The following is a 26,183-nucleotide window of genomic DNA, read 5'->3' on the forward strand; positions in this document are numbered from 1 at the left end:
GGGAAACATCAAATTGGGGGAAGAAGTTACAGCAAATATCTCTGACAAAGGCCTCATTTGTCAGATATTTAGAGAACTGAGCCAAATTTATAAGACTACAAAGTATTTCCCAATTGATCGATGGTCAAAGGATAAACAATAGGCAGTTCTCAGATGAAGAAATTAAAACTAGTTATATGAAGAAATGTTCCAAATCACTATTGATAAAAGAAATGCAAATTAAAACAACTCTTTAAGATACTATGTCACACCTATCAGATTGGCTAATATGACCAAGAAGGAAAACAATAGGTGGTGGAGGGGAGATGAGAAAATGGAGATACTAATAATACACCATTGGCGGAATCGTGAATTGATAAGCATTCTAGAGAATAATATGGAACCAGGCTTCAAGGGCCATAAAACTATGGTTGTCTTTTGACCCAGCAATAACATTGGTGTGTCTGTTTCTCAAAATATTTTTAGCAGCTCTTTTTGTAGTGGCGTAGAATTGGAAACTGAGGGTATGCCCATCATTTGGGGAATGGCTGAACAAGCTCTGCTCTATAATTGTAATGGAATACCATTTAACCTTAAGACCAGGGTGATTCAAAAAAAACTGGGAAAGGCATATGAACCTGATTCAAAGTGAAGTGAGCAGAACCAGGAAAACAGTGTATATGGTCATAGAAATATTGTATGACGATTAACTCTGAAGTACTAAACACAATTATCAATAAAACAAAGTTCCACGATAACGCCAAGGGATTTGTGATTAAAAAAAAAATGCTATCCACAGTCAAGAAGAAATTGTTGTAATCCCATTGCAGATCAAACATACTGTCCTTCATTTTATTTTATTCTTGATTTTTTTTATTGTATATGTAATATGTCTTCATTCATGAGATGAGAAATATGGAAATGTGTATTACATGAAAGCACTGATATAACATGTATCAGACTAATTACTGCCTTGGGGGAAAGGGAAACAGGAAGAAAATCTGAATCACAAAATATCAGAAAACAGTTGTCAAAAATTTTTTGTACATGTAATTAAAATTTTTTTAATGAATTTTCCTGAAAGAAAGTAGTGTTTCCTCCCCCATTTCCCCATCTTTTCTTCTTACTGTTCTGAACTTATAGAGTCTCTGAATGCTCGAACTTTTTTTTTTCTTCCTAATCTTTTTGGTTCTTGTTTCTTTTTTCCTCCTTTCTTCCAGAGCTAGAAGAATGAGATATGGGCTTTTTGAATACATAGACTTTTAAATATCAGGCAGTTTTCAACTGGAGACCATTCATATGTGCTTTTACAAGAAAAACTAAAGTCAATACAAATCCATCACCACAATTGGGAATATAGCTGATATCCCTCTGAGTCATTTATGTCATCTTTATGTATGAAATATGTAATTCAATATTTGGGACTAGAACAGGTGACTGATTTTCAAAGAAAAATTATAGATTTATTTGATTAGTGAGTAGTGAATAGGTGGTATGTTCTGTATTATATCTAAAGTTTCCATATTAATTATATTCTAGCAGATTTAATGGCTTACTTTTAAAGAATAAATATATGTTCATTATTTTATTGACTAAACTAAATCTTTTATTTCAGAATTTTTTCCCAATTGTGAAAATAGCTTAATAATTTTCGTATTTAAGAAGTTGTTCAATGTCCTTCTGTTTTTAGTTTGATTTATTTTTTTCTTTTTTAGCATTTAAAAGGTAGCCACGACCAACCGGGTGTCTTCCTGCTTTTAAGGCAAATTCAGTGTAAATCTTTACTACAGTCACAAAAACATCTTCCAGATGCTGTCCTGGAAGAGCTGCAAAAAACAGTTGTATCCAATTCAACATCTTTTTCTGCTTGGCAGGTAAATTAATTTCTCTTTTTTTTTTTGGCTCTAATTAGGCACCTTACTAAGGAATACTCAAGAAGTGATAGAATAGAAGGCGTATTGCATTTCTTAATCAGCTTTGTCTTGGGGCAAGTCACTTAAATTCAATGTATGGTCTAATAAACAAGCTAAAAAATAAAGGATAAAAATTGTAGTAAAAAAGATTAAATAACCGAGTTCTCATTCTGCTCTGTCATTACCTGGCTGTATGAGCACTTTGCCTCTCTGGGAATATATGTTTGTTTTTCTGTATAATTAAAGTATTAGATTAGATGATCCTTCATAGCCTCTTTCAGATCAAATGCTTTATGTTCTATGACTCTAAAATTCAGTCACTTTTTAATGAGTTTTTCCCCTATAGAATGCATTTCATATTCAAATAGATATCCCCAGTAGATAGTGCTATTCTACTTTCCCTTTTAACTCAATTGCTTTTGAATAAGCTATATCTATTAAGAGCCCAACAGGTTGCTATGGCAGTCTTCAGTTTCTTAAAAGTACTAAGAGTGGTTGAAGAAGTAGATGTTTCAGTTTTTAATTTCTGCCAAAAAAAAGTTTAAAAAAATCCCAGAGTAGGGGAAGGAAAACTGTGGTAGAAAACATTTGGGTAAAAATCAGTGATGTCAGAAATAGATACATTTTTGCTATTGGAGTTTATTACAGATAGCCCAGAACAAGAGAGGAATGTAGAAATGGTTGTTAATCTGGCATAGAAGTATGTTATAGTAGTTATGGAGAACTTCAGTTTTCCATATGTTGTTTGGAACTCTCTCTTTCTGCCAAAAGCAGAATACTGAATAAGTTCTTGATTTGACTTAAGGAAAATTTCATCCTTCAAAATGTAGAGGAATAAATAAGGGAAAGTTTTTACCAAAGGAAGGAGCTGGTTACTGAGGTGGCAATGATTGCTATTTTAGGGGCAAGTGACCCAATCCATCTTAAAATTTGTGATACAGGAAGTTAAACGGGGTCTAATATGAACTCTAGATTTAAAGAAGAGAATTTTCAAAAGATTCAGGTGAAGGAAAGGCAGCATCCCATGAACTATTCAAGACAAGTCAGCCCAGTGAGGCTTTCTTCTGACTTTCTAAGGATAAGAGATGTAATGCAGGGTTTTGCATTGCAATATTAGCCTAGGCAAAGCTGTCAGTTGCCCTGGATGGAATGTTGCCTTCATAACATCCAACTCCTGCTAGACTTGTTACCAGCTCAAGGCTGCCTTAGTGACCATTTTCTACCCTCATAACACAGAAGAGCAGTTGGACTGCTTATCTATCTATTATCTTTTCTCCTTTGTCACAGGATTGGCCTGTCTTCATTTTTAATCACTCTAATGACATCTTTTTATTGTTTTTTTCCCCAGATTTCATTATTTGTTCTGTGGTATACCTCTTTATTGCCATATGTATGATACTTAATTCTTTGGAGAATAATTATATTCTATGTCTCAGCCATATAATAATATTGGTAGAATGATGGTATTAAAAAGAAAGGAGTAGCTATAGGTTTTTTTTATTAAAAAAATTTTTTTTTTAACCTTTGCCTTCTGTCTTAGAATCAATACTATATATTGGTTCCAAGGCAGAAGAGAGGTAAGGGCTAGGCAGTGGAGGTTGTGTCTTGCTCAGGGTCACATAGCTAGAAAGAGTCTGAAGTTAGATTTGAACCCAGGACCTCCTGTCTCTGGGGCTGGCTCTTAATCCACTGAGCCACCCAGCTGCCCCCTTAGCTACAGTTTTTATTACTTTGTTTCTGGAAAAAGTTTGGTGTCCTTAAAAGAACTATGTAGTTTCTTGAAGGTGTTCTAGCCTGTTCTCCTTCCTCTTTTTAAATTCTAGGCTAAATTCATTGTAAGTACATTAAAAGTATTTACTTATTAGGAAAGTACTCTTAGCACTTTCTTTAGAGATGCTTAGATCAAGCTAAGTACTTTATCTTACTTGGTAATTAGTACCTTTTAAGGTATCTCCTAGGCCAGTGATGGTGAACCTTTTAGAGATTGAGTACCCAAACTGCAACCCTCCTGCTGCATGTGGACACCCCATCCATCCCTCTCCCCTCCCCTCCTCCAGACAGGGGAGGGAGGAAGTGTACTCATTGGGCTGCTGGGCAGAGGGGCCGATCAAGTGAGGAATGTTCTCAGGTACATGGAGAGGGGGAAGGGAGCTGTCCCGTGTGCCAAGGTTTGCCAACATGGTCCTAGGCTAATGCTCAAATCAGTTAAAGTTACTTATTTTCATTTTGAGATAGCGCTTGTTGCTAGACGTGAGGAAAGTATATAATAATCCAAAATTAATGTGAAAGTGTTTAAGGCATTTTGCAGACTTTAAAGAATATGAATATCAATTCTTACCTCTCATATTACATTTCACTATCATGCTACATCTTCATTGTTACTTAAGACTAAACTGAACTTGTTTAAAACTTTGTAGTGTGGTAGTTAATTTAACTAAGGAAAATTTTTATATATGTAAATATTCTTGTTATTTGTCCTATTTTTTTCTTCAAATCAGAAACATTTAAGGGGAATTTTTATATTGATGTTTATGTTTGTTTACAGATGTTTTACACTTTTGTTCTAATCTTTAATTTAATCTGCTTCCTTTTAGTTAGGATCATTGAAGGATGTCCAATGCATTATCTAAGGTTAAATTTAATAATCTTTTTGAGTATAATATTTGCTTCAAAAATGATATAAGATTTAGTATACTTTAATTCTAGATTCATAATGTGATAAGTTTTGTTTCATGTCTTATAATTAGGATTAGATACTGCAGTGGATGAAATCTTTATTCTTGTTCCTTTTTTTTTTACAGATGATTTAGAATTGACGTAGACTTACACAATTGAGTAAAGAATCTGCCACTCTTTAGGCCTACATTGTGCTTTCAGTTTAATCTATAATAGTATAATTACCAGTATAATCTATAATAAAAACTATAGTTACTCCCAAAATTAAAAGAATTTGTTGAGTGTTGGGAATCAAATTGCTTATTAAATTTAATATGATAAATAGTAGCTAACTTGTATTTGATTGGTGTGAGTAAGCAAAATCTCCTGATCTCTCCCTTTCTTCTAGTGGTTGGCACAGGTATACCAGTCTCAAGCAATGATGAGTGCTGCTGAGATGTGTTATAGAAAAAGTCTTCAAGTGGCATCCCAGCAGGGTAATTGGAATGGAAAACTCTCAAGTCTACTGAGGCTAGCATTACTGGCCCTGGAAGTCTGCATTGTAAGATACTTTTATAATATTTATAAAGAATAATTGATTCAATTTCCCAATAATATGTAAGCTTCTTGAAGACAAGAGCTATTTTTCCTTTTTTTTTTTTTTTTTAATCTTTAGCTCCTAGGAGCTTTTCATGTAATATACTGCATTGAGTTGGATTGCTAAATTGAATTACTGATAGCCTTTCAGTATATTCTTAAATTTCCTATATTATGTTCTCTTCAATTTTGATTTCCATTTAAACATTATGCCATTTTAGACTAGTTAACTACATGAACAGGGTTAAGAGTTCAGCAGGGCAGAAAAATTAAAGTACACCATTTTATTTTATAGCTGTTTTTTTTTTTTTTAAACCCTTGTACTTTCGGTGTATTGTCTCATAGGTGGAAGATTGGTAAGGGTGGGCAATGGGGGTCAAGTGACCTGCCCAGGGTCACACAGCTGGGAAGTGGCTGAGGCCGGGTTTGAACCTAGGACCTCCTGTCTCTAGGCCTGACTCTCACTCCACTGAGCTACCCAGCTGCCCCCTTATAGCTGTTTTAACTGAACTTTATCAATAACATTCCTATATTTTTTGGTGATGGTATGTGTTAGAATTAATTAAAAGCAGTTCAATAATACTTAAGATTGCTATTTTCTCTCAGAATATACTCTTAATTTGTCCCTCCCCTAAACTTTTAGTACTGAGAAGAACTTAAGGATCTAACCTCACCCCTTCATTTTTGAGATAAGGACAATGAGGTATAAACAGGTAAAATGGTGTGTCCAGATTCACATAGCAAAGCTGGCAGCAGAGCTGGGACCACCATGTTTTTTGTCTGGTATTTTTTAAGTGCTCTTTGTATTACACCATGCATCTTTCCCTTACCTATGTGTTTTCCTAATAATTTAATCTCATCAGTAATAATAGAAATTTTTTCATAATGTCAGAAATATTCTGTCACCTAAAAGACATCTCCTTCCACAAAAGGGTCACCTCTTAACTCTGATGCCTAATTATTTTTTTTTAATTAAAAAATTTTTTTCCATGGTTACATGATTCCTGTTCTTGCTCTCCCCCAGTAGCCAATGCACATTTTCACTGGTTTCTTCCTGTGTCATCAATCAAGACCTATTTCCATATTATTGATAATTGTTTTAGGGTGGTCAGTAAGAGTCTACATCCTAATCATGTCTGTGATGCCTGATAATTTAGACATGACTTTGGATTCTCAAAAGTCATCAGAAAAATACACATGTGATTATTCCTATATAGCCACATGGGCTGCAAGTATGGGTCTAATTATAAACTGTTTTTATTGAGTAAACAAAGTTATCCACCTTGTGCAGAGGTCTTGGGCCAGGTCCTGGGAGAATTAAAAATTTAGATCAAACACTGTCCATTCCCTCATAGAGTTTACAGTCTGCAGTCAGAATAAGACACTAGTAGCTACATGGCACAGTGGATAGAGCCCTGGGCCTAGTGGCAGGAACACCTGGATTCAGATCTGGCCTCAGGCACTTAATTGCTGTGTGACCCTTGGCAAGTCACTTAAACTGTTTTCCTCAGTTTTCTCAGTTGTAAAATGGGGATAATAATAGCATCCACCTCCCAGGATGGTCGTATCAAATGAGGTAATAATTTGTAAAGCACTTAGCACAGTGTCTGGTACATAGTAAGTGCTTGATAAATGTTTATTTCCTTCCTAACACATAACTATAATATACAGTATTGCATAAATGTATTAGAAAATTACTAATTGAGTTTACTTCCCTCCCTTCCCACCAAAAACAAGTATTCTGAGAAGTTTTAAGAGGTCACTACTTTGACTTTAAGGTCACTACTTTGGGCTTGGGAGGTAGAGAGTCTGGTGGTATTGAGTAGTCAGGAAATCGGAAGCTTTGTATTTGTGGTAGCTTTTGAATTCCAACCTTTCCTAAAGGGTGAAGGGGAGGGTATTCCTGGGATAGGGGATGGTGGGAGCAAACACACAGAGGTTAGAGGAGGCAGAGTGTTTTCCAGTTTGACTGGAATGTAGAATTCTGGAAAGGAGTAAAATATGAGTTGCAAATATAATGTAGTACCAGATGTGGATAACCTTGAGTACTAGACAGTTGAATTTTTAAAAAATTAAGAACAAAAACAAAAACTTTTTCTTTCAGCAGAAGCTAGAATAAAAGTAATGATTCTTACAATTTATTTCTTCTCTTAGGCTAAGAAAGTGCTAAAACTGGTAAATCAATTGAGGATATTTGATCAATTGAGACCATATATATAGAATGTTGTATAAATAAATGCCCTATATTATTATGATAAAAATTTAGTAGTTTCATAGAAAACATCTTTATTAATTTTTATAGAATTCATCTCTACTCTCTGGACTATCTGATGTGAGGCCAGTGTCTTATATATTACTGATAATACAGTAATCTTCTTGAATTAAATTCTACTTGATAATAGTACAAGATACTTTGCAATGAATTTTCAGCTTGGATAATTATAACTGCTAGTTATAGAGTACTTTTTCAGTGTATAGTATTCTTTACATTCATTATCTCATTCATTCTAACCTCACAACAAGCCCTTTGATGTACAGGCTGTAGATAATATTAATTTACATATGAAGGGAAGAGGTTCATAGAGACTAAATGAACTGTCCATGCTTACACAACTAGTAAATGTTAGCAGTGAGGTTTAAACCTAAGTCTTTCTGACTTCTGGTTTAGTACTCTAGCACATTATGCAACAGTGGCATATGAAAATACCAGAACCCATTAGAAAGATATTTACTGTTAATTTTTTAGTGATTAAAACAGAGTATTTGATTCTTGAAAGCTTTCCTGTTTAGTGTAATTTCAACAGTATTAACTCAGTTGATTTTTTGAACAGATGTTTTATAATGTATAATTGATCCCATCTTTAGAACAAACTCTCCACGACTTCCATTCATTTCCTGCTTTCAGATTAATTAAATACTTTCCTCTTAAATTAGTGCTCAAATTACTAATGCTTGAACTGTGTCTAGATTTTATTTGTCTAACTTCCATTTATATTTTGATTGCAACTTAATGGTTGAAACCAATGTTATTTCTGTTCCATTAAATACTCAGAAATCAATGCTCTTAGAATTTTGGCCACAGTTTCAGGCATATTATGAAAGATTCTTTTTAAGATTTTTTTTAAAAACCTGTTTCAGTGGAATAGCCATTGTTTTCTCTTCTTTTGTTTCTCTTTGTAAATGCATAAATATGTAGCAGCACTCCAGTATGTCCTTTCTGATGAAATATACACACAAACACTTTTTCTGTACATATACATGCTGCCTTTTCCCCTAGAAAATTAAGAGATTGATTAATGCCTCTTGCTTAGAGATTTTCTTCTAAGGGAAAAACACTATAAACAACTAGATGCACATTTTCTTTATTAATAAATCATTTGGCTTCTCTTTCATGCTGAAAAGATTTGCTAAAAATATAGTTTGTTACTCTTCCCTTCTGCTTTATATGTCTTTATAGTATCTACCAGTTGATACCTAAAAATGTACATTTATCATGTGTACTTTTAAAAACTAGACTAGTTAAATTTTTTACATATTGAAGAATCTTTTTTACATGCTGAACTTTTTTATATATTGAATTTTACATATTGAATAACTATTCGAATGATAGACACTTGCTGAAATCTAAGTGGAATAATGATATTTTTTCCTTTGGCATTCATTATTTTAGTATACCTGATGCTCTTGAAGTAATATTTCAAATTAATATCTTATCCTTCCTTTCACATTTTCATAGGCTGATATTTCAAATGATCACTGGCCATCTTTGGTCCAGGAGGCCACAAATGAAGCATTGAAACTTTGCTTTTGTCCACTGGCTCTTCTCTTGCAAGCTCTATTGCAATTTCACCGCAAAATGGGATCAAGGTATAAATGAGAGTCATCAAATTACACTGTACCACTGTTTTTTCCCATTTAATATTCTTCTCTATCACTTTTCTCATTATCAACTAATGGCAGGCTGGGGGGAGGGGGTAGCGAGGAAGAAGGAAGGAGGGAGGACGAAAGGAGGGGGAAGGAGAGCGAGAGAGCGAGAGCGAGAGCGAGAGCGAGAGCGAGAGAGAGAGAGAGAGAGAGAGAGAGAGAGAAGGAGAGGGTCAGGTGTAACGATTAAAAATGATAAAGGCTGATATTATGAGGGAAATTAATATTTTAATTGCCATGGCCATGTTGATAAAAAAACATATGTAAGACCATGCGCCTGGTAAAAGCTATTCAAAAAATACCGCCAGTGCCCATCTTGTCTACATAGCCAAAAAAGGCCTTCTCAAGCCCCACCTGCGAATTTAAGCTGAGCTGCCCTATACAGTTGGTTCCTGTTCTCTGACATCATCCCTGATGTCAGAAACCAGAAACCCATTGGATCATGGTAAATGTAGTCTCAAAGTCCCCCACATGTTTGTCAAACACTACATATCTTGAGGCTCAATATTTCCAAATAGAACCCCAAGTGATTTTTAACTAACACACAGGGAGAGAGAGACAGAGAGAGAGAGAAACGGAGAGACAGAGAAAGATTATGAGAGACAGAGAAAGATTATTAGTCTTAAAAAATGCCTCTAATGGCATTCTATAAGATTCTATACTTGGCCTATTCTAGTGAATATTTCTGTTATTTATTTGAATGAAGGTATAAAAAATACATTTGCTAAATTTTCAGGATATATAACTCCTATCTCTTCACAGTTGGGTTGGTGGGCCAGAAGTGACAAAATTAATTGGGATAAATGTAAAGTGTTGGTGCTCTGTGGGATATGCCATGTGGAATGGAGAAACATGGTTGGCAACAATTAATGTGGGGAGGAAAAAACCCAAGATGTTCTTAATTAACTATAGACCAATGGTATAATGTAGCTGTTTTTTTTTTTTTAAATAGACTAATACATTCATCTAGGAGATAGGAATGAAGGTCTGGATCTTTGATTTCTTAGATGTGAATACTCTGGTTATGGAAGTTCTCCATCACTGCATATTAACAGCTTGTCTGTAACTGATTTTATAGTCTTTGTAGAGTTACTTGGGGCATTGAAAGATTAAGCAATCTGCCCATGGTCAAGAGTCATATATGTCAAGGGACAGGAATAAAATCCAAGTATTTCTGACTCCAAAGTCAGCTCTCTAACTACTATACCATACTGCCCCTTTTAGGTTCTGAAATTTGGCCGTAGGCTGTATTAATAGAGAATGATTGTACCTAGAGCAAGGAAGATTATAATCCTAGCTTTCTCTGTAGTAGTTAGACCATATCTACTATACTAAAAAAAATCGATTTCTTTTTCTGGGATACAAAAATAGACACACATACATAAATTGATGTGGCAAAGATTTTAGGGAACCTAGATATTAGAAATTCTTTAAAGGTTTAGGAAAAAATACTTTTTTAAATTGTTCAGATATTATAGGGGTTGTTCCCTGCCAAATGCCAACATGGTACAATAAAATTAAATTATATATGGAATATTCTGTTAGTTTTCAGAGGTGAATATAAAGTTTAGATAGAATAAATATAGCTGATAGCCTATTGGGGAATCAGACTCTTCTTGCTGACCTCTTAAATGACTTGTTTGCCTTTTCCCTTGCTCCGTTGTGTATCAGAATAAAGAATTAATGCTTTTTGGTCCAGAAGTGGCCACCGTTGAGTGCTCTGTTTTCTTCATTTTGAAAGATTTGAATTAAAAATTTACGAAGTTATTTAGAGGATCTGAAAAAAGAAGAAATCAGAGCATTAGGAATTTTATGTTCAGTGATATATGAAATGGCTGATACTACTTGCTATAAATTACATCAACTGTCTTTCTTTCCAGAGAGACGCGGCGATTGTTGGAAAGAGTAGTGTACAAACCTGGGTATCCCAAATCCATTGTATCAGTTGCACGCTGGTACCTGCTGAGACATTTGTATGCCAAAGATGATTATGAACTAATTGATGTAAGTAATTGATTTCTTTCAAGGTGATTCATCTCTACCCTTAAGGATTTTAGCATTTAAATTTCATAATTTTTCTCTTTAAAAAAAACTGCATATGCAATACTGGAAAATAAACCTTAGTTTATGCTGTAGACTCTCTTAAAGATTCAGTAGAATTCATATACCAATCAGAGGTTGGACTTTCCAGTTGCCATCTTGCCATAAATCATGAGAAATTCCCATCAGACTAATAATGAATTTGGTATTCTTTCGAGCACAGTTTATTCCAGCTTGCCTTTGCTGTTAAGCAGTGATAGTAAATACATAGAGAGAGTGAATGTGCATGTTGGGGAGGGAGTGTTTCAAAAGGGTGCTTAACAATCAGGGAAAAGAAGGAAGAGCAAAAACTAGCCTGGATCCTTGAGAGAGGGAAATGGCAATAGACATTGTTGTGGTTCCTTATAAAATTTGAACCTTCACTTATATATTATTTAAGAGGAGATTATGTTTTTAATAATATACATCTAAAGGGAAGCCTTTCAAATGATGTAGAATCTGATGTTTTTGTTGGATATGAGTATTGAGAGAAAATTATTTACCTGCTTATTTTTGCTTTACTTTTGAGAAGATGAAGGCAATACTTTTTAAATAGAGAATACCATCTTTGTCAAAATTTTTATTGAATTTTTCCACTCCAATACAAAACTAGATACATTAATAAAGATAGCAAAGGAGATTTTTTAAAAATGTATACCAAAATGAGACTGTATTAGCTGTGTTTTAAAATAATTAAAAGTACATTCAAGTTCTTGAATTTTCAAATAAGCTGTTGCGGGACAAACTACTTCAAAATTTTACCAGGTTTAGTAGAAATAAGCTATGTCAATTAATGGCAAATACTAGTAATCAAGACCCTAGAGCTAGTAGAACTTCTAGTAGGAAAATCTTTTAGTCATCTAGTTGGTAAAAAAAGTCTTGGTTAATTTTTAAGGAAGCAATTTTAGTCTCCCTTCTAATTCTTTACCTTACAAAATGAAAGAAAGATGGGATTTTTAAAAGAAAGGTAAAGTTCAATTTGGTAAAAGATAATTGTTCAAGTAGCAAACTGGGGGAAGAGAAATGAGTTGGTATTATACCATTATTGATATCATCACTATTATATTGTTTCATTATATATCTATGTTGCCCATTATAGCATAACTTCTGTGTATTGGCTCCTTGGTGGAAGAGTGGTAAGGTTGGGCTATGGGGGTCAAGTGACTTGCCCAGGGTCACACAGCTGGGAAGTGTCTGAGGCTGGATTTGAACCTAGGACCTCTTGTCTCTAGCCCTGACTCTCAATCCAGTGAGCTACCCAGCTGCCCCTAGGTCAGGGGTCCGCAAAGTATGGCTCTGGAGCCATATCTGGCTCCACCTCCCCACTGGCCAGTCTGGCCAGAGCCCCAGGATGTGCCCCAGGGGGCCCTTCAGGCGCCTTCCTCCTCCATCCTCCTCCTTCTGCAGGTGTTTATGGCTCTCACAGCCAAAAAGGTTGCCAACCGTTGCCCTAGGTTAACCTCTTAAGTAGCATCTTTCTTTATGTGTAATATTCTGGCATTTGATGCAGTAAGAACAGTGTCATTTGCAGCAGGGACATCTGCGGGACCTCACCCTTTATAGAGACTTTCTCTTCAGTTTGAACTCTGGCATGTTTTTTGGTGATCATAGGCCTCCCTGTTTTATTGCTTATTTCATATTTGTAATTAGAGGATCATTGAACAAAGTTCTATATTATCTCTATGCAGTAGTCTTATATGATCTTAACACAAGCATAGTGAGGAAGGGAAGCCTTAAGGCTATGTAGTCAGGTCAAAATTTTTTAAAAATTGATATATTTTGTTTTGACCCACCAGACATTCCAAGAATTGAAACAAATTAAGTGCATTTCCTGAAAACATTTAGACAAAACAGCATGAATAAGCTTGATATTGCATGTCACTCTTCCTAAATTTTCTTGTTTCTGTTGAGTACCCCACCATCCATCCTTCTAGTCACCCAGGTATTTCAGGCCTTGACTCTCCATTGCCTTCCCCAAATGGTCAGTTGTCAAGCCTTGCTGAATCTACCTCTACTATATAGATCAATGGTTTTTTTTTTTCACCCATTTTTTTTTCAGCAGCCACCTCTTTATTTTGGGATTTGAGCTCACCTCCTCATTGGAATTTCTGCTTCCATTTTCCTCTCAATGTCTTTACCTTAGCTGCTAAATAATTTTCCTAAAGTACAACCTCAATTATGTCACTTCCCAACTTAAAGATCTTCTGTGTCTCTTCATTGCCTCTGGGATAATGTAAATTCCCTAGCTTAACATATAAATAGCCTTTCAGAGTCTGGATTCAGCCTACTTTCAAGACATTTTTTACATTACCCCCTTAAATACTCTTATTTTTCAGCCAGACTGGTTTATTATTCCCCAGAATTGGAGTGTTTCTTACCTCCGTGCCTTTGGATAGACTATTCCCAATTGTTTGTGGTTCTTAGAGAAGTACAGAATTATGGTTTGGAAAGAGGGAGGGAAAACAACCTTGGTGTTAGCTATACAAAGAGTTTTTTGATAATATAAATTCACATTGTGCAAATTTGACTTTAGAATTCTGAAAGGATTTGCATTCCAAAAAACCACCAGTGTTAACTTCACCTTATAGTACTATGTGCTTTCTTTGTTTCTGCTCTCCTGGTCTTCCCTCACCATGTCTGCTCACATATTTTTCCTCGGGGTTCTGGACAGGCCCCCAAATGGCCTGGCCCTTGTATGTTCCTCTTCCTGCTCTTGCTTCTGTTCCTGACCCCCATATGTCCTTAAACTGTGAACTCTCTGCCTCCCTTCCCTGTGTTGCAGGCAAATTCACATTACATAAACATTGCTTTATGTAAGGATCTATAGACCAGTCCACTTGCACAAAGCTAGAACTGTTTGTACCTGAAAAGAACAACAACAAATGGAGGAAATCTCATTGAGTGAACATTTGACTATAATATGCTTCCCTGTCTGGTGTTAGTATGATTTTAAAATAACTCATTCTTTGGCTGAACATTCAGATTTAACAGAATGACTAAACTTTCCTACCCATGTTGTTCTTGTGTAGTCTGATATTTTTCCTATTAATATCTAGCTTTTCCTACTTATGAAAATAGCAAACATTGCTACATTATAAGACCTTCTAACACTCTGTGGTTTTTCATCATAGATGCTTGTAGACAATGCCAAAGTCCACGGAGATACCAGAGCACTAGAACTGAATCAGAAATTGTCTTCGTCATCATCATCATCCCAATGACATGAATTGCTTATTTCAGTGAACTGAAGGGAAATCGTTAGCAGAATTGAGGAATGAATCAAGTCTTTCTCCCAGAGTAACATCCTGAGGCCCCTCCCACTTCCCTTGCTATTTTACTTTTAATTCAGAACCATTTCTACAAATATTCCTTTTCCCTACCAATCACACACAAGGGAGCACCTTGAGGTGGAATCTCTCTGAAACCTGTGGCCTGACTACTTCAGAAAAATCTCATCTTTCCTATTCGAGAAGAAAGTACAGTGAGAAAAAACACACCATACCCATGCAGTTCTACAGCAGCAACTATGAAGAGTGCATGAATAAAGTTTTTCTGTGTCTTCAGGGGTACAGAACACTTTTTCTTTAAATCTTTGCAATAAAGCCTTAATAACTATCCTCTAAATAATATGCAAAGACAGATGAGCACAATTCACATGTTTTGTTGTAACATGCTTTTATGTTATATGCCCTAACAATCCCAAGGTAATTGCTTTTATAGGTAGTAAAATTCAGTCCAACTCCAAATAACTAAATAATTATATATATATATAAGCTATTTTGTTATCTGTTCATATCAGATTCTGTGCAAGAAGCATAAGTATAAAGATGCAGGTGCAGCTTAAATTGCTAGTATGTATATATATATATATTTGGTGATCTTTAGATCTGTGGCTGTGTTTTAAATTGTTCATTTGAAAGAATTTTCGAAGGGTTTTTTTTTCTTATCATAGGGCAGGAGTAGGAAACATGGCTGCTTGTAATATCTAATTAATCATGGCAATTTCTTGACTTTGTGATGGTAAGTATTCTGACGTAAATGAAATAAAACCATGGCCTGTTTTTTTTGTACCATGATCTCAGAGCATCATATTTAGAAATTTAAAATTTTAGCTCCATTATTTTTACTTGTTTGGGTTTTATACCTTTGGGGAAAGTATTTTTACATTTTTAAAGAATTGAGTTTATTTTAAACAATTCCATTTCCTTATTCCTTTGTATTCATGCTTTTAAAAATGTTTTTGTCTATTGTTGACATTTATTTTAGTCATCTATTTAATTCTATCAATCATGTACTAAATATGGCAGTACTGTGTATGTAATTGTGCTATGAATTAATGTTGAATTTCTGAATTATAAATTGTACTTCAGTAAGTGGCTTTTTATTGTAAATTTGTATACAGTACTATATTAATAAAGATTGAAGGATAAAGTGGTAAATGTGATATCAACTGTTTTGAAAAAACTTTAGAGCTAACTCCAAAAAATTTATTTTATGCAGAAAAGTTCAAAACTCTTTTATTCACATTCTTTTAAACCCTTTGCCTTTAAGAATTTCTTCAGTATTGTTTAAGGACATTATGGATACAATATGCTAAGATACTCCTTAAACTCATCATAACCAAAATGTTGGATAAATTTCTGTTAAGTATAAATAAAATAAGATGCCTTTGTATTAAAAGGTATATTTGGAATATACAAAATGGGATTTAGAACTGAAATCAAACTTTGAACTAGTTCAGTCTCCTCATGTTATCAATGAAGAAACAGGTCCAGAAAAATGAAATGACCTACTTCCAAGCCTGAGTCCAGATCTTCTGACTTTACAGAATGGTGAGGATCATAGTATAGTATATTATTATATATAGTATTAGTATAGGATCCATAGATCTAAAACTGGAAAGGACCTCAGGAGTTATCTAGTTTAACTTCCTTGATTTATGAATGGAGAGGGCCAGGAAGGTTAGGTTGATTTGTCTATAGCCACACAAATGTCAATAGTGGGATTTGAACCCAGGTCTTCTGACCCCACTTTCATTTCTCCTTTAGCTGTTGATAATTTAAGATTGTTGATTTCTGTTTGTTCAGATTTTGAATGGAAAATGCATCTTCTTAACCTTTGAAGGCAAATGGATTTCTCAGAAGAGACTTCAGAAGCCATTTAATCCAACCAGTACTGGAATAGGAATCCTTTTTGCAGCATTTGAGAAGCTATCTAGCCACTGCTTGGAAACTTCAAGTGATGGGGGGAACTCACTGTCTTTTGAGCCAATATATTCTATTTTTAGATAGCTGATTGCCATGGTCGTCTACATTTTAACCTGAATTTGCTTTCCTGTACCTTCTTTTGCGTGCTCTCTCTCCCCTCCTTTTTCCTTCTCTCTCCTCTTTCTTCCTGAATTCCTCTTCCGCTCAATTCCCTTTTTTATGAATCTCATCCATCCTAGTTGCCAACCTTTTTTTCTGGTTCAACCCTTAGTTGATAGTCTGAATTAAAGTAGGTCCCGTCGAAGGAAAGAAGAAAATGCTATAAAGGTGGTTTGAGAATCCTTTCAAGGAGGATTCATTCATTACTTTGTAGGGTGAATGGTGGTTGTGATATAAAAAATGAGGCAAAAAAAAGTCTTCTTATGGAATTAACATGCTGTGGGGGAATGGAGTCTCTTCATTATAATAACTGCAAAATATCTTACCATGCAAAGTTCAAAGTAAGCAGTGCTGGTGCTAGAATATTACCTGTAGACATTTTTTAACACACCTTAGCAGTGCCCATTATTTCTTAAGACATATCTCTGTGGCTGCCACTAGAGGGGGGAATGAGATTATAGATGGGGAACTAAAGCACATTAGTGTGCATCACATTGATGTTGTTAAACCTGATGAAGTCTTCTCAGGGGTTCCAACCTCCCCTGCCTAAGAAACATGCCCCAATAGTGGAAAGTTCATGGGACCACTAGGGTCAAGAGACTTGGGTTGAATCCCACCTCAGACACTAGTTACTATAGGTAATTTGTTTAAGCCCTCTGAGAATTGTTTTCTCAGCTCTTCAATAGAGATGATACTTTTACCCCAAAGGGCTTTTTGGATCAAATAATAAAAGCACTATGCTATATTAATTTGACACTGACAAGAGCATTAGTTCTGGAATCAAGTCCTGGACTCAACTTTCCTCTGATTCTCCCTGTATAAATTTGGGCAAGTCACAGCCTGTCTGGGCCATAGGTTTCATTTGTAAAATGAGAGAATTGCATTGGATCATCACCTTTGAGACACCTTCTGGCTCTGGATCCATGATACTAGTTGAATATTCTTTTTAGATATATCTTCCCTTCCTAAACTATGCTGATTAGATTTTCATAATTATTTTCTTGCCTTTAGGGGTCCCCAGAGTTGTGAGGGGAAAAATGCATGAATTGGCAAATTTTACTGTATTTCCACCATAATTTGTAGTTTTATCTCTTCATAGCATATTATAAAATATAAACTCCCCAATTAAAAAAAAATCTTGTCACTTAAACCACAGTGTATATATTATTCTCTTTTGAAAGGCTGAGAAGGAGTAAGGCAGACCAAGGATAGTTTATTTCAGTGGAAGAGCTCTGAATTTGGTTAAAGAACCCTTGTTTGAATCTCTGCTTATGTCTTGTGTGACCAGGAAACCGTTCACTGACCCACTCTCCCACTCTGAACCCTTATTTCCTCATCTATAAAGGGCAGACTTTTGTTGCTGAGTCTTTTCAGTTGTGTCTGGACTTTGTAACCCCAATTTTGGGGTTTTCTTGGCATGGATACTGGAAATGGTTGTTATTTTCTTCTCTAGCTCATTTTACAGATGCTGCACACAGGGTTAAATAACTTGTTTAGGGTCCCAAAGTTAGTAAGAAGCTGAGGCTGGATTTGAACTCATGAAATGAGTCTTTTTGATTCCAAGCCCAGTGCTGTATCCACAACTAACCTAGATGATCTCCAGGTCCCTTTGTACTTTGAATTCAGTGATCCTAAAGTTTCCCTTTTGACAAAGGATTGAGGTCAGAAAACGATGAATATTGTTTTATAATATATTATCGTAACAATAATGTGTTACTCCAACCAAATAACATTATGATGTGTTTTTATATAACTGATAGCTGTCAAAATGATCTTTAATATCCTGGTTAGTAGTCAAAGTTCATCCTGAATGGATCTTCATGCTCAACGTCAAACCAGTTAAAGAACTAGTTTGGGACATTAATTCCATTATCTCTGGTAGTACTCACAAAATTATTCTGAGTTGCCTTAGAAATCAAAATAGGGAGAATACCAATTTTTTAGAAGTACTTTGCCATAGGATACGATGAAAGCCTTCATTCTCTTTTCTAGTCAAACATTCTTTAGAGCATCTTATCATCACAACTGAATAGGTGCTTTGTTTAAAATGAACTCTCTTTAAAGTCAGACTGTATGAAATACCGCATGCAGATAGAATTGGCTAACTCATAAAAACCCAAAATGGAGTCATCGGGGAGAGAAGGAAGGATACCATTAAGGACTCAGAAGCAGAACTAGGCAAAAATGGATCTACTCCAATAATATGCTGTCTAAGGAAGTGCCTATTTAATCCTATTGGTTCTGAACAAATATAGATGAAAAACTTTTTTTTTTAAACCCTTACCTTCCATCTTAAAATCAATACTATGTATTGGTTCCAAGGCAGAAGAGCAGCAAGGGCTAGGCAATGAGGGTTAAGTGACTTGCCCAGGGTCACCCAGCTAGGAAATGTTTGAGGCTAGATTGAACCCAGGAACTCCTGCCTCTATCAACTGAGCCACCTGATTGTCCCCTGAAAAACTTTTAAATAAATTATTGGCTAAGAGACTATAGCAATATAATACAAATATTACATTATGACCAGGTTGGATTTATGCCAGGAATGCAGGTCTGGGGTAGTCTTTAGGAAACTTTCAGTACAATAGACCATACTGATAATAATAATAAAAAAAACAAACAAAAAACACAAAAATTATGATTACATCAACAGTTAATAGAAAAAACTTGACAAAACACAGTATCCATTTCTTTTACATGTATAAAGAAAGACACAGGGAAAGGAAGGAATAAATGTACCTTTATTTAATATGTCCAGTAGGATCTATCTAAAACTAACAGCTAGCCTTATAGATAATGGAAATTAACTGTAGGCTTTTCCAATATGACTAGGGTACAGGATGCAATTAGGTGATGCAGTGGATAAAGTGTTGGGTCTAGAGTCAGTCCTCTTCCTAAGTTCCTATCTGGCCCCAGACATTAGTAAGCTGTGTGGCTCTGGGCAAGTCACTCAATCCCATTGGCCTCAATTTCCTCATCCATAAAATTAGCTGGAGAAGAAAATGGCAATCCACTCATATCTTTGCCAAGAAAACCTCAAATGGGTTATAAAGAGACCACAATTGAAATGACTGATCAACAACCTTGAAAAAGCACTACTTTTTGATATGGTGCCAGAAGTGCTATTTATAGTAAAAAGAAAAGAAAAAAGAAATTGAGGAAATAAGCAATTATTTTTTAAGATGGTAAATGATAATTTAATTAGAGAACCCAGAGAATTGACTAAATAAATTTAGCAAAGTTGTAGAATAGAAAGCAAATTGACCTAAATCATTAGCATTGCTGTATAAAACCCAGCAGAGAGAAAAAGAGAAATTTCATTAAAAATAACCTCAGATGGGGGCAGCTGGGTAGCTCAGTGGATTGAGAGCCAGGCCTAGAGATGGGAGGTCCTAGGTTCAAATCCGGCCTCAGACACTTCCCAGCTGTGTGACCCTGGGCAAGTCACTTGACCCCCATTGCCTACCCTTACCAATCTTCCACCTATAAGTCAATACACAGAAGTTAAGGGTTTAAAATAAAAAAAAAAAACAAAAAAACAAAAAAACAAAAAAAACCTCAGAACATTAAATACTTGGAAGTTTGCCTGCCAAGACATTTAAAAGAATTATATGACTATAGTTACAAAACATGTTACACACATAAAAAACTAAATGACTCAGACCAATATTGTTCATGGGTAGGCTGAATCAATATAATAAAAACAATACCACGTAGACTAATTTACTTATTTAGTGTCATGCCAATCAAACTACCAAAGAATCACTTAATAGAACTAAAAAAAAAAAAATGCCCCTTGAAGAACAAAAGGTTAAAAAAAACTCAAGGGAAACTGGGGAAAAAAGTGAGAAGGAAGGAAGAGTGCTTAACAGCATCAGATCTCAGCCTATACGAATACCTAGTAATCATCAAAACAATTTGGTACTGAAGAAGAAATCAAGAGGTTGATCAATAGAACAAATTAGGTATAGAAGCATAGAAGCAAGAAGTATAGAAGCAATGGACACCATAGCCTAGTGTTTGATAAATCCCCAAATCTCAGCCTTTGGGACAAGATCTTACTAATCAACAAAAACTGTTGGGAAAAGCAGCAGTCTGATATAAATTTAGTCTGACAGGTCTGATATAGATCAACATCTCACACCATATACCAAGACCAGCCCTAAAAGGATACATTATATAGACATAAAGGGCAAATCAGACAAATTAGAGGAGTAAGAAAGAAATTATCTTTCAGATATTTGGATAGAAAAGTTCATGACCAAATGAGGCATAGAGAAGATCAGAGAAGATTAACATTTTGAATATATGCAATGAAAAATTTTGGACACAAAACCAATGCAAGAGAAATAGCCAATTAGGAGGAAACATTTATAGTAAGTGTCTCTGATAAGGTTCTTATTTCCATGTTATATATAGAACTGGTTCATATTTAAAATGAGTCATCACCATGAGCCTCTCTCTCTCTATATATATATGCAGGAAATTTTCAATAATCTTAGGAAAAAATGCTTAAAATTGCTATTAGAGAAATGCATATTAAAAGAACTCTCAGGTTCCACCTCACACCCATTAGATTGCCAAAGTTGCCAAAAATGAAAATGACAAATGTTGGAGATCTGTAGGAAAATAGATACATTAATGCCTTGTTGGTGGAGCTATGAGTTTGTCTACCCACTTTGGAAAACAATTTGGAACTATGGTCCAAAAATTGACCCAAAAGAGGTCAAAGAAAGAGGAAAGAGACTCATGTGTGAAAACATTTATAGCATCTCTTTTTGTAGTAGCACAGAACTGGAAGGGGTGCCTATCAATTGAGGAATGACTGTACAAGTTATGAATGTGATGGAATACAATTGTGTGTAAGAAATGATGAGAGGGATTGTTCCAGAGAAACATGGAGAGACAAATTAACTGATGTGAAATAAGCAGTGTCAGGAGAACAATTTTTATAAACACAATATTATAAAGACAATCAACTCCAAGAACTCTGATCAATATAATGACCAAAAATGATTCCTAAAGACTTAAAGATGAAGCTCGTGTCAGAAAGGTGATGGATTCAATACACAAAATGAGATGTACATTTTTTACATAGCTGGTGTGGGGATTTGCTTTGCTTAAACATGCGTAATTGTTACAAGAGTTTTCTTTCTCTTTTTCTTTTTTAATTGGGGAGGATAAGAGGAAGAAAAAATAAAAAACAAATGTCAGTTTTAAAAAAAAAAGCCAAAATAGGTGTTTGTATGTTTGGAGATTAAGATCATTTAAAAAATTACACAATTTCTTAAGCACAATTCAGCCTGTATTTTTCCTTCTATTCCTTATCTATTTCCTATTTCTAATCCTCAATATTTCAACAGATCTGTTATGGGTGTTTAAGAAGGACTAGCACATCTGATATGAGGACTTGCCAAACCCCTTTCAGAGTTCCTCATCTACTTTTGATGCTCATCTGGTATTCAATTCTCTCCTGTGACTCTAAGAAGCTGTAGCATGTGAAGTGGCCAAACTGTGGCAAACCACCTCAGCATATAACAACAATGCCAAAAAACAGAATAAATGACCATTAGGATTTACACATGTGTTTGTTTTTCCAGGTAACGCAGAAAATGAAATAGGACAATTAGAGAAGACTTGCCCTGCAGTTGCAGTGGTTTGTCTAGTTTCTAAGGGATGAGGGGCAAACCAGGATGTGCTAGAGAGTAGATTGTCAGTTTTTCAGTGTGAGGATTTATACCTTGGAAATCAGGTAACCTGTAAATCAGGGCTTGATTTGTTTTTTTTTTTTTCCTGATTCTCTAGCCATATTGTTCATCCCTAGTTTTCAGAGATTTAAGTGAGGCAGAGTTTCACAAAGTTGTCAGCCTCATTCTCTCTTCCAGAGAGATCCAGTGGCAAGGCAAATGTCAAACGACTAACAATGACTTAGCAGTAGATAGATGATCTTGGCGTCTTCAATGTCTTACCAAGACCTCCTTCATGGCTCTTGGAACAAATTGCTCTCATCTACCCATTCTGCCAAGAGAAGGCTTCACATGCTTAGCGTAGACATTTCCCTAACTCATTGACAGGTTTGAAGCCTGTTGATTACCCATTACCTACTCTAGCCTGTCTGCTGAGATAGTTTTTCCTAGGTACGGTTGTTGCCCATGCTATAGCTTCTTGGAGCCGCAGGTGAGTGTTGGGTGAAATGTGGACACCAAAGGTAGATGAGGAGCCCTGAAAAAGGCTAGACCTAAGAAAGTGACAGAGGACCTAATAATGTAGATTAAATTTAAAAATGTTTCATGGGTACTTTTTTTTTTTTCCTTTTAGAGAGCCAGCTAAACATTTACCTAGAAAACAAAAAATTACACGTTTCTTTAGTAAATAGGAGAAAATTTGCTTCTCTTCCAGTATGATTGGAGAAGGGGTAGGAAGGAGTTGTTAGCTGAACTGAAGTGCCTCACCATCCCATGCTGATGGTTAATCTGTTCACAGCCAGAATGACTCTTCCCAGTCAATTTTCAGCCTGTTCAAATTCAAGATTATTTGGGCGACTTGGGTAAGATTTTCCAGAACTTCCTGGGTCCAGAGTTCTTGCAATTGACCTGAGTGGTTTTGGTATTCTGTCCAATGTCAATTCCAAGGTTCTTAGATCCAGAGAATTCTGAGAAGGCTTCTCAACCAACAAGAAATTCAATTTCCCAAGCCCTAGGTTTTAATGGAAATCCCTGTGGTCATGGGAAAGAAGTTTTCATTCACCTAGGATGAGACTCATGGGTGGATATAAGTGAGAAACTGTCGTTCTGAAGTGGAGAATGAGGTTTCAGGAGTAACGAGTTCCAGACTGATACTAAATTATATGTGGATGCTGTATATATCACTGATATAAATTCTAAGTTGTATCTTTCCTTTAAAATTTCAAACATGTTAATTGGTTATTTTAAAATGCATTTATCTTTGATTTTATATCACCTTCATTTTTTAAGGAATTTACCCCTTACCCTTCAAGTCATCTCTTGTAACAAATAAAAAAAATAGTTCAGCAAAACTATCATATTCCCCAAATCTAAAAGTATATTCATTAACACCAATCCCTGCAAAGAAAGGCAAGGAAGGAAGGGCATTTTTTCATTTTTTCTTTGGGGCCTGGGCAAGGGGGTGCTGATAAATGTTTAACCAAAGGCTCTCTGAAAACTGTGGAGTTTAATCTACATTATTAACATTGTTTCCATCATTTTAAGACAACCAAACATTAAATCAAGCCCTAATTCGTAGCATTCAAGGATTTCTGAGGCACAGCTAAGTGGCTGGTTCTGGAGTCAGGAAGACTTGAGTTCAAGTTTGACTTCAGATACTTACTGTGTGATTCTGGGCAAGTCTCTTAACCCTGTATGCCTCAGTTCCTTATCTGTAAAATGAGCTGGAGAAAGAAATGGCAAACCACTCTAGTATCTTTGCCAAGAAAATCCCAAATGCGGTCATGAAGAGTCCACACAACTGAACAACAAAAGAGTTGTAAATACTCACACCGAAAAATAAGTAATCAGCTCTTAGGAGTGGTATGAACTTGTTCTAAGACCTTTTAGCCCAGGTTGGTAATCAGTGACCTTTTTGCTATTTTAATTAAAAGTCTATCTATTTTTAAAAACAAACAAGCAAACAAAAAAAAAAAACCCTTACCTTCCATTTTAGAATCAATACTGTGTATTGGTTCTAAGGCAGAAGAGAACTAATGCTTAGGACAGGGGTTGGCAACGAATGGCTCTCGAGCCATATCTGGATCTTTTGAGGGCCAGATATGGCTCTTTCTGCAGGAGCCATAAAGTCAATTTTTTTTCAGGCGCTGTCACAGGAGCGCGCACTGTGAGCACTGTATGGCTCTCACGAAATTACATTTTAAAAAATGTGGCGTTTATGGCTCTCACAGCCAAAAAGGTTGCCGACCCCTGGCCTAGGAGTTAAGTGACTTGCCCAGGGTCACACAGTTGGGAAGTGTCTAAGGCCCACATTTGAACCTAGGACCTCCCATCTCTAGGCTTGGCTCTCAATCCACTGAGCTACCCCAGTTGCCTTCTAAAAGTCTTTCTTTCTTTCTTAAAACCTTACCATCTGTCTTGGAGTCAATACTGTGTATTGGCTCCAAGGCAGAAGAGTGGCAAGGATAGGCAATGAGGGTCAAGTGACTTGCCCAGGGTCACACAGCTGGGAAGTGTCTGAGGTCAGGTTTGAACCCAGGACCTCACATTTCTAGGCCTGGTTCTCAATCCACTGAGCCATCCAGCTGCCCCCTAAAAGTCTATCTTTCTTTAAAAGCATGAAGGAGTAGAAAAGCTTGTCTTGAGCGATTCAGTTTTGCACACTGGAATTGAATGTAGTAGACTAACCCACAGCTGATTTCAGCCAATGCCATCACACCAGATAGCAGAAACCAATCTTTTCCAGAGAGCTAACTTTACCATCTCACACCTTGAAAGTAAGGATAAAAATAAACATTAATTGAACTGAAATGTCCAAATGTCAAGGCATCACTTGGGTCCTATGTGTATCTGAAGCTGCCTGACTTGACTATTTCTTTCAGAGTTTTTTAGTTTTGCCAGAGGGAGCCCTTTGCAAAACTGCAAATGAGAATTTTTTTTTAACTCTTCAGTCCTAAGTCTCACTTCCCATTTTAGCATCCCTTATTCTCCCTTCCTCCCATCGGTTTCTTCTTCCAACTCCAGTCAGATTCCTAAAGGTCCATTCTACTAGAGCTGAATAATTCTTTTTTTTTTTTTTAAATTCCTGGCACAGTGGTTGGTGCTGTCTGTTCCTGCACAAAGTCAACATGGTAGCTTTCACATCATTTTAGGGCTTAAATAGGTAAAAGTATAATAAAGATTACTCCAAGTGGTCATGGGGAATAAAAGTACACTGATGTGCATTAAGAACTTCTTCCCTTCAAGAGCTAAATAATTCTCATTAGGGTAAGAGATGATAAAGGACTGAAGTGTGAAGTCCCAAAGATATTTGCATTTGAATAAAGGACCATTTTAATCCTCCAAGCATCTTAGGAGAAAAGAAATGAATGGTAGAAATTAAGTATGCGATAGGTTTTTCTGGAGAGCTATTTTGTTGGGGTTGAGAGTCTACATGCTCCTCCAATCACAAAATGAAGGAGATCTGTTTATTCTGCCTATTAATTCGCACACAATTCCACATAGGTAACCTGGGAAATAAATATTTGCCAGCTACATGCTACAGCATCTTTCATTAAAGCCTATTTGGCTTCTTTTAATGGTCGAGGATTATGAAGGAGATAACCCAAGTGAACATTAATATCAGTTCCTTAATATCGTTTCAAGAACCATTAGCTCTCCTCTTCTGAGATGAAGGGAAGGAGTTCATTTAAGTTAGTGAGTTGACATTCCCAGCCCCCACCTCCTCCAGAAATCCATTTTTTCTCTTCATCCTTTCTGGCCATTTTGTCCATCATTTCTGGGATTGTTTCAAGCCAAAATGTTTTTTTTTTTTTCAGACGCTTTACTTGGGATTTCTTTGGACTCAGATATTTGCAAATACTGCTTAGAGTGACCAAGGGGAGGAAATGCAATATCTGAGAGGCTGGTTACCATATGATATGTTACCATTTATCATAAATGAGAGAGAGAGAGAGAGAGAGAGAGAGAGAGAGAGAGAGAGAGAGAGA

At 35.8% G+C, this 26,183-nt stretch overlaps 1 protein-coding gene across 1 annotated transcript in view; it reads left to right on the top strand.

The window, feature by feature from the left end:
• TTC37 (tetratricopeptide repeat domain 37) overlaps positions 1-15,577 on the top strand; it is a 128,046-nt gene extending 112,469 nt beyond the window's left edge. Inside the window, exons 39-43 of the mRNA XM_044662727.1 lie at positions 1,695-1,853; positions 4,957-5,109; positions 8,881-9,011; positions 10,949-11,072; positions 14,279-15,577. Coding sequence (XP_044518662.1) covers positions 1,695-1,853; positions 4,957-5,109; positions 8,881-9,011; positions 10,949-11,072; positions 14,279-14,368 — 657 coding nt within the window. The 3' untranslated portion in view covers positions 14,369-15,577. The remainder of the gene's footprint in view (positions 1-1,694; positions 1,854-4,956; positions 5,110-8,880; positions 9,012-10,948; positions 11,073-14,278) is intronic.
• Positions 15,578-26,183: the final 10,606 nt, after the last annotated feature.

Source organism: Gracilinanus agilis, chromosome 1, assembly GCF_016433145.1.
Source record: "Gracilinanus agilis isolate LMUSP501 chromosome 1, AgileGrace, whole genome shotgun sequence".
In the NCBI taxonomy this organism is placed as follows: Eukaryota; Metazoa; Chordata; class Mammalia; order Didelphimorphia; family Didelphidae; genus Gracilinanus; species Gracilinanus agilis.